Source organism: Pseudorca crassidens, chromosome 9 (assembly GCF_039906515.1).
Source record: "Pseudorca crassidens isolate mPseCra1 chromosome 9, mPseCra1.hap1, whole genome shotgun sequence".
Lineage (NCBI taxonomy): Eukaryota > Metazoa > Chordata > Mammalia > Artiodactyla > Delphinidae > Pseudorca > Pseudorca crassidens.
This window is the reverse complement of record NC_090304.1, coordinates 5,187,918-5,203,857: the sequence shown is the minus strand read 5'-3', so window position 1 is coordinate 5,203,857 and position 15,940 is coordinate 5,187,918. Positions and strand designations below refer to the sequence as shown.

Here is a 15,940-nt window from a genome sequence, read left to right as displayed (position 1 = left end):
CACGGGCCAGATTGCTCGCTGCCTGTTTTGGGGCAGCCGCGGGCTAAGTTTCGTTCTTACATTTTTACATGGTTGAAAGAACATCACGAGAAGAGCGTTTTGTGACCTGGGAAAATGAGGGGACCTTCAGATGTCAGTGTCCACGGAGGACATTTTCTTTGCACACCTTTGCTGACCCGTCGTCTGTGGCAGCTTTCAAGCGGCCGCGGTAGAGCCGAGGGGTTGAGAGAAGTGGCCGTGGCCTCGCAGAGCCGGGAGCGTCTGCCACCTGGCCCTTGACAGAAAGCACACAGACCCCTGCTGGAGACCGGAAGGCCGGCTGGAATGGTCCAGAGATAGCACTGCGGGTGTTCACCTGGGTTTCCTGCTGGCCTCTGTTCCAGGTGGCTCTCTGTGTGTCTTGTGGCGGGGCTCCTGCTACAAGCACGAGCTTCCATTTGCACGAGGCTTCCTTGCAGACAGCGGTGGGCTCAGAGCTGCCCCGGCGTCCTGCGGGCAGAAGGTATTCAGGGAAGAGTCGTGGCCTGCGGGACCACTCAAACCCTCGGGGGGCACCCAGCCTCCGAACTCAGACCAGACCCCACGGGGAGGGGGAGGTCGATGGTCAGCCCCACTCCTGCCCACAGGGCTGCAGGGCGGCCCCTGCGCCCTCCGGCCTCCACGCTGCTGCCCATGCCAACCCTTCTGTCTGGAGTTCCTGCCCTTGAACCCATCCTCCTATGGAGACTGTCCCCTTACCCTCTGTTCCGCACCTGTTGGGAGCTGAATCGTGCGTGTGTCCCCCCCACCCCCGCCGAATACACACAGTGAAATCCCCACCCCGGAGCCTGTGGATGTGACCTAACTTGGAAGTAGCGTCTTTGCAGTTGTAACCAAGTTAAGATGAGGTCATCCTGGATTGGGATGGGCCCTAAACCCAGTGACTGGTCATCTTATAAGAGGGAGATTTAAACACAGACACACAGGGGAGGAGGTCACGTAAAGATGGAGGCAGAGATTGGAGGGATCCAGCCACAAACCAGGGAACATCAGGGATCGCTGGCAACCATCAGAAGCCGGAAGGAGCGAGGAAGGATGCTCCCCAGAGCCTTCCATGAGAGCGCGGCCCTGCCAGCACCTTGGGTTTTGACTTCTACCTCCAGGACTGAGAGAGAATCAGTCTCTGCTGATCCGAGCCACCCGGTTGGTGGGGATGTTACAGCAGCCCTTCTCTGTGTCCCCTCGTTTGCGCGATCCCGGGCCTGGCACAGGGACGGTGCCCCAGAACGGACGGTGGCTTGGTCTGAATGGATGTTGGCAGGGAGGGAGGCCGTTGAGCTGGACGTGTCCGTGGCATTGGGCCCTCTGTCCAGTCTGCTTTTCTGTTTTGAGGCGAACATACTGCCAGGAAGGCAGTGCCCTGGCCTGGCCTGTGCCCCGTGCCCTGCGCTTGGCTCCGAGGCACGGATGCCCCCGCTCCTTCCTGCCTGCGTGCAGGGGGAGGGGCAGAGGTCAGGAGCCTGCCCAGACGAGGCTCCAGGGACCTCTGCGCAGCCAGGAGGGAAGGTTTCACTTTCTCTGGCAGCTCTGTGGGGCAGGCTGTTTGTTTAAACAACCCCAGAGGAAACCATTTGGCCAAACTGTTAGTTTCTAAACAGTTTACTTCCCTGGTGTTTAAACGAACTCCTCCCCAGGCTCTGTGTCTGGTCCCAGGGAGGGGCTTGGCCTCTCTTCTTCCGGGCCCGGCACAGCGCCCTGCGCCCACCCCAGGGGGCCCGAAGCAGGCTGCCGCTCACACCTCCCTACAAACGACCCTGGAGGTTGCCCTGATGAGCATCTGTCAAGGAAGGGGCCCAGGCCCGTGGTCCCCTCTTCACAGCTGCCCCCGCTGGCCTGGCCCTGGATGGCGTGCCCCACGCCTCTGTGCTGGGCACCGCCTGCTCAGACCTTCAGGCAGACGGGCCGGGCCGCCGCTCTTTCCTGGGGGTCCTGTTCTCTGCATTTTTCTCGGCAAAACTCAAGTAAAAACCTCAAAGGCTCTGCAGCCCAAGGGTGTCGGAGACACCTCCCCGGCCCCAGCCTTGGAGTCAATTAACACCTACAGATTTATCCCAGAGTTTAATTACTGCCTCAGCCACAGAGACTTAATCCTGAGGAATGCTGAAAATGGGGTTCCCTGATGGCGGGGTGTGCTTGAGGCTTTGTACTGACCTGGTTACCAGAGGGCTGGCGCCAGGCACACTTCGCCCCTGGTGGCTCTGTGCCCACGGGGACAGGCTGCTGGAATCTGCTGCATGGTCACAGCCACATGGAGCCCAGAGGCTCTTGCAGCTGGAGGCCAGTCTCCCGCCACCAGTCTCAGCCGGCCCCCTTCACAGGTGCCCGTGACCCCAGCTTTCCTTCCCAGCACTGATTCGTTAATGGTCTTGCTCACTGAAGGTCTCTGCCTTGTGACCCCAGGAGCACCGTGGGGGCAATTCCCGCATCTTTTGTGTCCACCCCGAGCCCCAGCACCTGGTCCGGGACCTGGCCTAGTGTAGCTGCCCACAAAGAGACCGGGGGGGTGAGCGAGCCTGCTGGGCCAGCGCATCGATCTTGGGCTTCCTGCGTGTACCAGCTCCGGGGATTGAAGTGTTTCGTGGTACCTTGCTGCCGTGTGTCCTTGGGCGGGGAGCTTAACCTCTCTCTGCATCGGGTTCCTCCTCAGGAAAATGGGGCGTGATCACACCTCAGAGATTGGTGTGAGGACTGTGCTATTTCAGGTGATTGTGTCTGGAGGATCATGGGAACAGGGACGGGTGAAACAGGCTGGAAATAGGTTTGGCGACCAAGCGTCTGGTTCCATCGGGACCCAGCATTTTCTGGGGAGCTCCCTCCCCCAGCCTCCATGGTGGCAGATTAAGGCAGAGCCCTCCGTAGAGTTTGGTGTATGGTCCCCTTGATGTCAGAGCTAAATGGGGACGCAGACACCATCAGGTTGGGCTGATTCTTCACTACAAATGAAGAAACTAAGGCCCAGAGAGGGTTAGGGACCTGCTCAGCATCACACAGCAGGGGCAGGGCCAGGAGGTTTCTGCCCTGAATTCTCCCTGCTTGTCCTAGGATGTTAGCACCTGTTCTGGGCATGGCCCTGTGCTGGGGGCTGCAGAGCGCAGAGGGGCAATGTGCCAGAATCCCTGTGAGCCAGTAAGGGCGGTGCGCAAGCAGAGGGGCAGGAGGCATGTATGTGTGGTCAGTCCATCCACTTGGAGGGGAGGGAGGAGCAGCTTCCTGGAGGAGGAGGAGGCCTGCGACCTGGCCCTCGAAAAACGGGTCTGATGTCACTAGAACATTTTGGGAATGGAGCCCAGCAGAAGACGATCGGTTGAAATGCAGAATTCCCCTCCCCTCCCTCCAGCACATACCAAACCAGAACTTGCATGGACACCTCTAACGAAATCTGAGTTTGGATCTGGGACGTTTCCGACGTAGCCGGGCACCTTGGGCACCTCCCTTTCCCCCCCATCTGCCCCAGTTTCCCCAGCGCTGGGCTCGTGAAGCCATGCTGTCCGTGCGCGCCCTCTAGCGGGAGTATCGGGTTATGAACTCTGGGCCTCAGAGCAGCACAGTCCGGATGGGGTTCCTGCCCTTAATTGAAATGCAGGGCAGGGGGCCCCAGAACCCCTGTAAAACGCTGGGTTCTGAGGGCTCCACCCCTGTGACAAAAAGCCGGTCAGTTGCTCGAGGGCTGTGGCTGGACCAGGCATGAGGAGACCAGGCAGTCGGCTGCAGAGCCCAGGCCTGGGGGCCTCGGCATAAGGAGGATGCTGGGCTGCCCCCATCGCTCACAGCTGTGTAACTTCAGGTGGGTCCTTCCCCATTCTGCGCCTTTCATCAAACCAGGCAAGTGGCCCCCGGGTGCCAGAGGTGTCTGTGAGCCTAATCTTCCTGCTTCAAGGAAGCAGGAGTCTGAAGACCAGAAAGGTCCAGAATGAGTGCGTGGACTGTGACCCAGCTCTGGGGGAGGGGCCACACCCTGACCCCAGCAGCCTCCGGAGGTGTCCGAGTCACGGCTGGCCAGCACCCCTGGGGTCCCTGAGTCCATGTGAGGCTCCAGGTAGTAGCACGTGAGGCTACTTCTGCTGGGAGTTCTGATGAGTCCAGGGAGGATCCAGGGCAGAGTCAGATGTGTTTTGTTTACGGCAAGTTATGCTCAGAGACCAAGACTGTCTTTGCCAATAATTTATCTAACACAGGTTCACTGTGGGAATTAGGATTTATAATATTAATAATAATAGTTCACAAGCCAATACCATATGGGATAATGTCTCTTAATAAGTCAATAAAGAAATAATATACTCCAAACCAATTACATTATTGTTCCAGGCAAAGGGAAAGTGAAGGATGTCAAGTCCAAATGTAGTTGAGGTGTAGCTTTCTACGAGTTGGCTCTCCGTAGTCAGTCCGTCCAACTAAAAGCTGGGTGTTGGGCTTCCCTGGTGGCGCAGTGGTTGAGAGTCCGCCTGCCATTGCAGGGACACAGGTTCATGCCCCGGTCCGGGAAGATACCACATGCTGCGAAGCGGCTGGGCCCGTGAGCCATGGCCGCTGAGCCTGCGCGTCCGGAGCCTGTGCTCCGCAACGGGAGAGGCCACAACAGTGAGAGGCCCACGTACCACAAAAAATAATAAAAAAAAAAAAAAGCTGGGTGTTGGCTGCCAGCTCAGGTCCCTTGCTGCCGGGGCACGTCGCTAGCAGGTGACAGCACTGGTGACGGCGGGCCAGGTGGGCTGCTCTGAAGGTCGTCACTCCAGGGGCCCTTCCGTGGCTGTACCACTGCCTACGAGGAGGCGCCTCACCAGGGCAGGAACAGCTGTCTTCTCTCTTCCTGAGGCTGTTGTGCGCTCTCACAGCACCACCGACCAGGAGTGGCCTGTCCATGGCAGGAGCTCAGCCAGGAGTCGCCTTGCCCAGTCCTCACAGACCCTTGGTATTTAAAGCCTCAATGTCCATTGCGTCATTGTCCTTATGGAGAAGCCCCAGTGGAGCCCGTCGCCAGCTGAGTGTATCGACAAGGACATGTCGATGACGTCACCCTGGCACAGCTTCCTCCACGTAAACAGATTCACCTTTAGATAAAAACAACTTCACTTAAGTCGTAAACAAGCAGATTGGAAATCACAACAAACCAACACACAACAGTACGCAATACTGCTGGGGGGACAAAGGGGGAGATGGGGCGCCTGCCCCCAGGGCGCTCACCCCTGTGGGTGAGACGGCCACCTGGGAGCCATGGACCTGTGATGACGTGTATGGTCATGGGACCCGAAGCTGCCTTGCCGGATGGGCGTGGGGAGGCAGGGTGGGCTTCAGGGAAGAGGTGGCATTTGAGTCCAGTTGGGGCTTTGAGGAGTATGGTGGGCGAGTGGGGCCTGGAGCCCAGGGCCCAGGCGGGACTGGTAGTTGGGGCTGGTTTGTGGCCAGGAGAGGGGCTTGCAGGGGAGAAGGGGGACTGAGTGTGAGGCAGCTCTTACACAGTGATTGAAGCCAGACGACCGTGTGGCTTTTGGCTGGCTGCTTAACCTCTCTGTGCCTCCATTGTCTCATCTGTGAGATGATGATACAAATAGCGCCAGCCTCACGGATCTCTCTGAGGATGAACTAGTGGCTGTGTAGGAAGATCTCGGGGAACATCACCTAACATTACTTGTCCTTGCCAGGAAGCCCCGGGGACCTGGCTGAGCCCCTCTCCTGCCACGCCCACTGCAGGCCCGGTCTCCTGTCCTGCCGCCGGCCTCTGACCCCACTGCTCGTGTGTCCACAGGGGCCGAGGAGGTGCTGCTACTGGCCCGGCGGACGGACCTGCGGAGGATCTCGCTGGACACGCCGGACTTCACAGACATCGTGCTGCAGGTGGACGACATCCGGCATGCCATCGCCATCGACTACGACCCGCTGGAGGGCTACGTGTACTGGACGGACGACGAGGTGCGTGCCATCCGCAGGGCGTACCTGGACGGGTCGGGGGCCCAGACGCTGGTCAACACCGAGATCAACGACCCCGACGGCATTGCAGTCGACTGGGTGGCCCGCAACCTCTATTGGACGGACACGGGCACCGACCGCATCGAGGTGACGCGCCTCAACGGCACCTCCCGCAAGATCCTGGTGTCCGAGGACCTGGACGAGCCCCGCGCCATCGTGCTGCACCCCGTGATGGGGTAAGGCTGGGGGCGGGCGTGGGAGCCAGGCTGCGGGGGGCCGGTGGTCCTGGGGCTTTCTTCCCACGTCAGGATGAAGCAGATGGCTGGGCCCTGCTCCCAGAGTCCTGGTTCAGGAGAACTGGCCTTTCTAACAAGCTCCCAGGTGATGGGCTGATCTGGGGACCAGACTTTGAGAAGCTCTGACACAGAACTTGGTTACCTTTATAGAAAACCCTGGAGACCTTGGGTAAGTCATTTCTCCCCCTGGGCTTCAATCTCCTCACCTGTAAGATGGAGCCCTCCACTGGGGTGATTTCTGGTTTAATAATGGTAACAAGAGTGGTGGCCACTGCAACAGTTACTGCACACGTGCCAGATCTCTGCCAGGCACGTTCCACATAGCCAGCACATTTTTCTCCTCCTCTCGCCCCGTGGGGTAGGTACAGTTGTACGGAGGAGGAAGCTGAAGCCCAGAGAGGTTAAGTGACTTGCCCAAGGTCACACAGCTGGGAGGTGGGGATTGGACCTAACAGTCTGGTTCCAACTTTGCAATTTAGGATTCTGGGAATCTGGTCAATCAGTGTAGGAGCCTTTCTGAGACCCTCAGCTGCTCAGAGGGTAGCAGCTGAGTGCCTTCCTGGGACCTCATGACCAAGAACACGAAACTGGCAGGCCCCAAGAGGGGAGGAGTGCTGGGACCTCTTGGGGGCTGGGGCTGCAGGGGAAGCCCCCTGCCCTCAGTGAGGGATGTGGGCCCACGTCCTGGGGATGGCCTGGAGGGGCTGGGAGGGCAGCCCTGGAAGGCAGCTGGTCCCGGGAAGGTCCCTGGGGGGTGACTGAGCTGCATTGACTGTAACTGTGACCACGAGGCACGTGCCCCATCGGAGTGCCCACAAGGCATCACGTGCTTCTCCCATTGCCCCAGGGCTGAGGCTCAGTGTGAGGCGACCCCGCAAGGTGCCTGCTGTGTGTGGGGGGCAGGGGTTGCAGCCCCTCTGCCCAGGGAGCCTGTACTCTGGTCCCCGCCCCGGGGCTTTCAGACGTGCTCTTGCTGTGGAGCCGCCTCTGTCTATAGAAGCCCAGCGGCACAGCCCTCGGAGGCGGGTCACGGGGCTGTGGCTGGACAGGCCCAGGGCTCGAGCAGCACCGCGGAGCCTGGGGGGGAGTGGACAGACAGAGGCTGCTCTGTGTGCTGTCGAGGGGCAGGGCCGTCCCCCTGGGAGGGGGGGTGGGGGTGAGAAGCGGGCCCCCGGGGTCTGAGGGCCAGGCAGGCAGGAGCTCGTGGCCAGCTCCCGTGTCGGGATGCGGGCTCTGGGTTCGGGAGATGGGGACCTGCTCCCACTCTGCCACCGATGAACTCTGTCAAGTCACCCCCCTCTGTGGGCATTACCTGTGAAGTGGGGGTGGGGTCCCCCCTGGCCTCGAGTGTGAGGACCTCAGGAAACGGGGTCGGGTCAAGTATAAGATCACAGGGTTCAGGGGTGGGAGAGGAGAGGCCGCCAGCCCGGAAGGGCGCTGTGCTCAGGGCCCAGCTCTGGCCGCTTTCTCTGGGCTGAGCCCCCCCACCCCGGAGGGCCCCCAGCGCCCCACGGGATGTCACTTTGCTTCTCGGGGCCGCAGAGAGCGCGTTGCCTGCTTTGCTTTGCACGTGGGAGCCCTTCAGCTACTCGAAGGAGGTTCCACTCTGCCTCTTCCTCCCCCTGGGAGCTCAGCCCCTCCCTCCCCGGGGTCCCTTGACAGGGCGTCTGCTGTTTTGAGTCCTAGCGCCCCGTGTAGTTAAGCCCCTGCTGTCCCCGTGGAGCCCCTGGTCCTGCACACGGGCTCGGACGTGGTGGGTGGGTGGGTGCTGTTCTCAGTCCTAGGGGTGCAGCCTGGATGGGACAGATGGGCAATGTCACGGACATGTACTTCTTCTCCAGCCTCATGTACTGGACAGACTGGGGGGAGAACCCCAAAATCGAGTGTGCCAACCTGGACGGGCAGGAGCGGCGCGTCCTGGTCAACACCTCCCTGGGCTGGCCCAATGGCTTGGCTCTGGACCTGCAGGAGGGGAAGCTGTACTGGGGAGATGCCAAGACGGACAAAATCGAGGTGAGTCATCCTCGTTGGTCCACGGAGCTGCTCAGCGCAAGTGGAGGCGCAGTGCTGCAGCCGTCGAGCCCTGATCTTTATGCAGAGGCTGGCCTGGCCGCCCCTGCAGCCCATCATACGTGTCAGGTGGGCAGCAGATAGATGCCTGTGCTATGCTATTTGGCCAAATAGAATCCTTGAAGAAATAACTTACTGTGATGTGTTTCTGACATACGGAAGGTATGTAGCTGAGTTAACAGCACCATAGGGTGTATGTGGTTATGTAAGATGTTATCACCGGGGACTTCCCTGGCGGTACAGTGGTTAAGACTCCGCCCTTCCACTGCAGGGGGCGCAGGTTCAGTCCCTGGTCAGGGAACTAAGATTCTGCATGCTGCGCGGTGTAGCCAAAAAAAAAAAAAAAAAAAAAAGATGTTATTAAGGGGGAAACCGGGACAGGGTACGCAGGAACCCTCTGAACTCCGTGTGCAACTTCCTGTTTCAAAATACAAAGTCATAATAAAAGAAAGAAATAACACATACCCACCACCCAGCCTAAGAAGTAAAACATAATGTAGCTGATGCCAGAGGGGACCACTCTCCTAAGTTTGACGATTCGTTCCCCAGCATTAAAAGACATTTACTATGTGGACGTCACGCGGAACAGCACGCAGTCTCGTGTGATCTTACATGATTAAAGTGGTGCTCTGTACGCGTTCTTTAGCATCTTGCGTTTTGCTCAGGGGTGCGTTGTTTGCGGTGCTCTTGACCATACGGTAGTTAAATTGGTCCCTGACGTTGGTGCCTCTCCTCGGCTGGATGCCTCCCTCGCTTCCGGTAGCTTCTGGATAATCCTCGTCAGCTCTGGTCACATCACTGCTCGTTGATATCACCACCTGGGGGTCACCTTCGCTCTTCTCACGGCTCCATGGGGAGACCCCCACCAGGCAGCTTGCAGGGGGAAGGCGGGAGCGAGACTATGACCGTGCGTCTGTGTCGCGGGGTTTCAAGCCACGCTTCTGAGCAGGAACGCGAAGGGGACTCGGGGCTGGGCAGATCCCTCTCCCACGCAAACCCAAGGAGCTGCAGTTGGCACCATTTCCTGTTGGAGTTCCCTATGAACTGTCACTTTTGAAAGGATCTTGTTTGAAGACACTTGTCTCTCTAGCCTCTGAGCCTGAAGGCGAGACCCCTGTTTCCTGCGGCGTGGCCACGCCCACCGTGTCCGTAGCCACGCCCACCCCGGGAGTGGGTTGGGGATGCACGTGTCCAGCTGACACTGCCAGACGCGCTACAGGCATCGCTCGGTTTACTCCCACAGCAGTGGGTTGGTTGGGGTGGGTTTTTTTGGTAAAATAAACATAAAATTGACCATTTTAACCATTTTAAAGTGTACAACTCAGTGGCATCTAGTACATTCACAGTGGTGTCCAACCATCAGCACTCTCTAGTTCAGGAACATTTTCATCACCCAAACCCCATAACCTGTTAAGCAGTTGGCCCCCAGTCTCCGCTCTTCACCCCTCTGCCCTGGCAACCACTAATCTCCCATCTGTCACTATGGCTTTGCCTGCTCTGGACATTTCATGTGAGTGGAATCATACGATCAGTGGTCTTTTGTGTCTGGCCTCACGCAGCAGAACGTTTGCAGGGTTCATCCATGTGGCAGCGTGTGTCAGTACTTCATTCCTCCTCCATTGTATGGAGAGACCACATTTTGTTCATCCGTTCATCTGTTGGTGGACATGTAGGTTGCTTCCACCTTTGGGGGATTGTGCGTAATACTGTTATGAGTATTTGTCTACAAGTTTTTATTTGAGCATCTGTTTCTAATTCTTTGGGGCACGTACCTAGGAGTGGAATTGCTGGGGCATATGCTAGGTTTATCTTTAACTTACCGAGGAACCGTCAGGCTGTCTTCCACAGTCTGCACCATTCTACATTCTCACTAGCAGTGTGCGAGTGCTCTGAGGTCAACATATCCTCACTGACACTTGTAAAATTCTCCTATTATCACGGCCGATTCCACGGGTGTGCTGTGGTGTCTGGTGGTTTTGATTTGCATTTTCCTGAGGACGAGTGATGTTGAGCATCTTTCCATGTGCCTGTCCCACAATAGTCTTTTGAGGTATGTGGCATCGTCCCCACGTGTGGATGAGGCACTGAGGCCCAGGGGACAGTAACCTGCTCAGGGTCATGCAGCAAGTAGGTGCTTTTTGATTTTCTGCTTTCAGAGTCAATCCACAGACAGAGCCTGAAGCGTCAGGCTACTGTACGCAATATAAACGTTACCTGCCGTGGTTATGGAACAGTGGGATGGACCAAAGTTAGGAGCGGACAGGTGGGGAAGAGCTTCGGGGTAACCAACAGAGGCCCTAAAACGCTGACATCGTGGTAACAGGAGGATGGGGGAGGGGCGTGGCATAAGTGACAAAGTCATTGCCGGCAGAGTACGCGGTGGCTGGTACGGACAAACCGGGAACATGCGCCCCAGGCGTATCACCTGTTGATTTGGAGCCAATCACCAGGAGGCCCCAAAAGAGAGACAGAAGAATTGGAAGTGTTTGGGATTCTTTAATCCAACAAACTTGGGAAACGTGCGGAGGCTTTCCTGCCTCACTTCTCTCTTTGGAGCCTCTAATACACTTTAATAAGCAGACCTCCCACGGGGCACTAAACTGCGTAAGTGTTCTCCAACTACACGATCTACGGCCCCCTTTCTTTCCGTGCTGTGGCTCCGGTGGCACACACTTTGGGAACGCTGACCTAGGCCGCCTGCCCACACGTCCAGAGCTGACCCCGGCTTCGGGGTTAGTGCTGGACTCTCCCTCCGCCCCTGCCGCAGGGAAGCCACGGACATGGACGGACATAGAGGTGGTTCTCCGTGTGAACTCCAAGGGTGGGAAGCGCCCTGATGAATCGCAGGGGCATTAGGTCATGGCGGCTTCTTGGAGTCAAGCCCGGAGCCCAGGGCAGACCCTTCTGGCATTCTTTTCGGTGGTGAAATGCCCCAGGGTGAGCTTCTTGGAGGTGGCCCGAGCATGCCTGGGGACTTGCCCACGTGTTCCTGCTGTGGACACCCTCCCCCTACTCGGGCCTCAGGGTTTGCTGCTGAACACCCAGTGGGCGTCAGCTCTGCACCAGGTGCTGGGTCACCTTGGTACATACGCCCAACAGATGCTCCTCTGGTACATGTTACATGAACCTTGGGATCAGGCCACCAGCCCAGGTGCAGAAGCCCCTGCTGGGGTCACGGTGGATTCCATGGGCTTCGGGGGAATAGCCGAGGGCAAGGGGCCGTGTCTCCTTTCCTGAGGACTCAGTCAGACTCCAGGCCGGGGGACGGTCAGGGGAGGGCTCTTCCAGGTCAGCACAGCGACGGGACACGCTTCCAGCAGTGGTCACGTCTCTAAGACGTTATGCCCGAGACAGATGCTAAGGAGCCTGAGCGTGTTTCTTGGGCATATCTTGCCGGGTTGCTTTGGATGGGAGAAGCGATTCTGTTCCGCGTGGTTGTGCGCGTGGCCTGGCTCCGAGCGCAGGCGCCGGCAGGAAGGAGCTCCACGCCGTGTCCACCGGCTTCCCTTTGAAGAGGCATCAGTCAGGTTCCCGCTTCGCCCGCCCGTCCCGAAAATGACTTCCCAGGGCAGCTGTGGCTGATACCCCGACAAGCTGAGAGGAGAACAAAGGTCTAGAGGGCCGAGTCCACGAAGTGGGGATTCCTCTGGACGGCGGTCCTGGCACATAGATGGATTTGAGCAACCGAGTCCGGACTGCGGGCAGGGCCGCGCCGCCCTCCAGGTGGGCCTCCTGCCGCCTTGCCTGTGACGGCATCCTGGACAGCGGGTTCAGGCCAGCCTCGGGTTGGCAGCCCCTCGGGGGATTAGCTCGGGGTGGCTCCCCGTCTGGGGGTGGGGGTGGGCCCGGGGCTGGCTCACTCTGGAAGGCAGCCCTGAGGTCCCCTCCCCGTCCTCAGGGACCAGGGATGGACCGCCAGGGCAGTCCTGACATGGCGCAGGTTGGAACCGTGTGGGGTGGACATGGGTGTAGCCCCCGCCTCTTTCTGCACCCACAGAGCTGCCTCTCTGCTCCCTGCTTTCGCACCCTCTTGGTCTGGGGGTTCCCTGGGGCACCTCCTTAACCCTCTTCCTGAGTCTAGAGCCCTTGGGGTTAGAGGTTCCTGCCCACAGGTGCTTAGACTTTCCCGTGGCTCCAGCCACATCCTCAGGACCCGGCCTCTCGCCCTTTGCTTGCGTGTTTCCCCCTCCCCCTCCCTGCCCAGCTAGGCTCCCAACCCAAGAGCGTGTCCTCTCCTCCTCCAACCTGCCACAGCTCTTCGGCCTTGTGCCACAGGGTTCAACTTTATTGGTAAAAGTAACTCGGACTCACTGTCTCCCTCTTCTGTCTCTAACTGATGGCCCCTCGGGCCCTGCACTTCCCTCCTCTCCCTCTGACCAGCTTCTTGGCAGGTGCTGGGCCCATGACAGCCCAGCGTGGGTCCTCTCCCAAGCAGATTCTTCCATCCGGAGCTCTTTCCTGAGCCCACGTGCCCAGCTGCCCCCAGCCCTCTCCCTCGGAAGCCTGAGCCGCCTCCCGCCACATGCCACGGTCTCACATATGGGAGCTGCTCACCTCATCCACGCACTTGGCCACACGGTGTAGGGTCTTCCTTTCCAAAACAGCAACATCCTGGTTCTGGCCTGGAGGCTGCCTCTCCCAGCCAGAGGCTGTAAGGCCTTCCACATCTATGCAGGGCTTGTGCTCTCACTTAGCTATGGAGTCATCATCATCTTTTCACTTGTTTGTGAGCGGCCATGTCTCCCAAAGCAGGCGGGAGCTCTCTGGGCTTGAACTGGGGTCTCTGTGCTGATCCCCTGGCAGGGAGTCAGGACACACCGGGTCTGCATCAGAAGCGACCTCTCCCTCTTAGGCCTTCCCCCACTCTCTCTGTCCCCCACTTCCCCTCACCGGCCCGTCCTTGCATCCTCCTTCCCCACAGCTGCCTGTCGGATCGTCCCTGAGTGGAACTCCTGTCCTGTCGTAGCTCGTGCTGCCTCTTTCCCTCAACCCCCCTCCCCGCCCCTGGGCGAGCATCTGTTCATCCTGCAGCACTCACTGAATGTCACCTCGTGCTGGAAAAGCAGCACAGGACAGACCCATGCCCTGGTGGGGTCAGTGTTCTAGAAGGGGAGATACAGACAGCAGTGACCGGGACAACCGCAGCCCGTCAGGGGGTCAGTGTTCTAGAGGGACGCCGAGCAGAGAGGATGGGGGCCCAGGGGGCGGGGGGGCGGGTCGTTCAAACTCCCCTGACAGCACCCTAGCAGCTTTTCCAGCCGCGTTGGTTCTGAAGCCCTGCCTTCTCCTCTCACTGACTTGTGTATATCCTGTCTATTTCCTTCTGTTTCTAGAGTAGCGGGAGGAACGGTGCCCGTTATTAATCCTGAAATAGGCAAAGCGTTTAAACACCCTTGTGCTCACACAGTGATCAGGCAGGTCTCTGGATGGCAGTTTTAGCCATTCCTGGGTAAGAGCAGGCTCGGGCCTTGCCCTTTGCGGACTGGAGCTGTCTTTCTAAAGCTTCCTCCCCAGCTGTTTCCCCGCCCCGAGGATGGAAGAAGAAGTTTTGCAGGTCGACCCGTAGTCCAGGCTGTTTGGCCCGTCTCTGGGGCAGGAAGTGTCACCTGTGTGTGGCTTGCCTTGTACTCGTTGGAGGCCCCGGGGGTCACTTGGGCTCTCTGCAGCCCCCCCCCGCCATGTCTTCCTCGGCCGGGACCACGGGGAGGTTGTGTCCCTCGCAGCCGCCATCTGCTGGTGGCCGTCTACTGTCAGGGTTAAGCATTCATGGGGAGTACCCGGTGGGGAGTGACACACCCGGTGGAGCAGGCGGGCCAAGGATGAATCACAGCCTGAGAAGTTAAAAATACATCCGTCCCCCTGTTCCTGACATTTCCTGAGTCGATGGAGGTGACTTCCAGCACGAACAGAATAAACACTCATTGCAGGAGTGACGGATTGGCTGTGTGTCCGGGTCCATGAGCCCTGGGGGAGAAGGGTGCAGGGCTTCCGGGCAGCGGGGCCACAAGCTGTGCGGGTGTGTAAGATCTCTTTTGTTACGTGAAACAATAACCAGAGCAGTTTTAATTTGGGGCTTTGTGTCTGAGTATAATTGTTCCATCAGAGAACAGAACTCTTTTTTTCTTTAAACGTGTGCTTTCAAAGGGTTGGTCTTGGGCTCTCGCCTCTTTGCACGGCCAAGTCAGTAGAAACAGAGGATTCGGTGTAAGGCGATTGCACCTCAGGTGACTTTTTGGGGTCTACTGTTTTGTGGGTGGCCGTGCAGACCCCGCAGCTGTGGGTTCTGCCTCTTGGAGTACGGCTGAGGGCGGGCTTCTCTGGGGTCTGCCCACCCTTCTGCGCATCACGCAGCTGTTGATCTGCGGGTCGTGTGATGAGCTGGCCAGGGGATGGATGTGTGCTCTGCTTGCCCTGCCTCTACCCCACTCCAGACCTGGGCTTGGTGTGTGGAGTCAGCCGAGCACAGGAGGGCGGAGGCCAAAAGGTCGGACAGCAAGGCTGGCTGGCACTCGGGCGCCTTCGGCACCTGGCTTGACCATTTTGATATAACTTCCTGGAGGTATCTAGTTTCCTCTCCTGAAAATCAAGGGCAGGGGAACTTCTTGAGCAGGGGTTGAAACCCGTGGACCGGAGGCCAGAATGACTATGTTTGTGCCACTTTCAAACGCACGGTGGTTTTTACACTTTTTTTTTTTTTTTCCCGGCGCTGCACAGCTTGTGGGATCTGAGTTCCCCGACCAGGGATTGAACCCAGGCCCTCGGCAGTGAGAGCGCAGAGTCCTAACCACTGGACCGCAGGGAAGTCCCTACATTTTTAAGTGATTGAAAACAATCAAAAGAATGGTATCTCGTGACATGTGAAAATTATATGAACTTCCAGGTTTTTTGTTTTTAATTTTTGTTGTTTGCACAAATAAAGTTTTATTGGAACACACTCGCGCTTGTTTTAGGCACCCTCGGTGGCTGCTTTATCGCGACAGGGACCTTATGGCCTCAAAGCTGAAGGTATTTACGATCCTTTTCAGAAGCAGCTTGCCAGCCCCTGTCCCCGGCAATCCGCCTCCTGTGCTCTCTCCCGGCTCCCGTGTTATCAGGCGGCCCAGATTCGATTCTGTTCTTTCTGGGCTCCGCTCAGGGCCCAGGAAAGGGGGAGGCCCCCGAGTTGGCCCCAGAGGGAGCCTGGGGACGGGGGGGTTGACACGTGTGCTCCCTGTACACAGGTCCTACTTGTCTGCTCCAGGATTTGGGAAAGGCCTGGTCCAGCAGAGTTACTTCTACAGATGTGTTGGATTTGGTCAAGGTGTGTTGAAAGCTGCCGTAAAAAGGCCGCTTCGGGACCATTTATTTTCTCAAGTGTTAGAGTCTTGTTGTCCTCCCAAGTTGGAGGGCCTGAGAGGTGTTTCATGGGGTCTGTAATCGTTCAAAGTGGGATGGGGTGAGGGAGGGGCTTCCGAGGCAGAGGGAGGCCCTGCCAGCCCAGAGCCAAGGTTCTGTCCTTGCGGTGGGTCCCGCCAGCCCAGCCCGGGGAGGAGCAGCTCACACCCTCCTCACTTTGTTCTGGGCAACCAGAGGGTGGGGCGAGGGTGTGTGTGGGGACAGAGGTTGGGGGAGGGATTGCTGCTGGCCAGCGG

The 15,940-nt window shown here is 58.3% G+C and overlaps 1 protein-coding gene across 9 annotated transcripts in view; it reads left to right on the top strand.

The window, feature by feature from the left end:
• LRP5 (LDL receptor related protein 5) overlaps positions 1 to 15,940 on the top strand; it is a 107,580-nt gene that overhangs the window by 49,838 nt on the left and 41,802 nt on the right. For all 9 annotated transcript variants that reach the window (XM_067748017.1, XM_067748015.1, XM_067748013.1 and 6 more), the window contains 2 exons: positions 5,783 to 6,179; positions 8,081 to 8,252. In XM_067748017.1, coding sequence (XP_067604118.1) covers positions 5,783 to 6,179; positions 8,081 to 8,252 — 569 coding nt within the window. The remainder of the gene's footprint in view (positions 1 to 5,782; positions 6,180 to 8,080; positions 8,253 to 15,940) is intronic.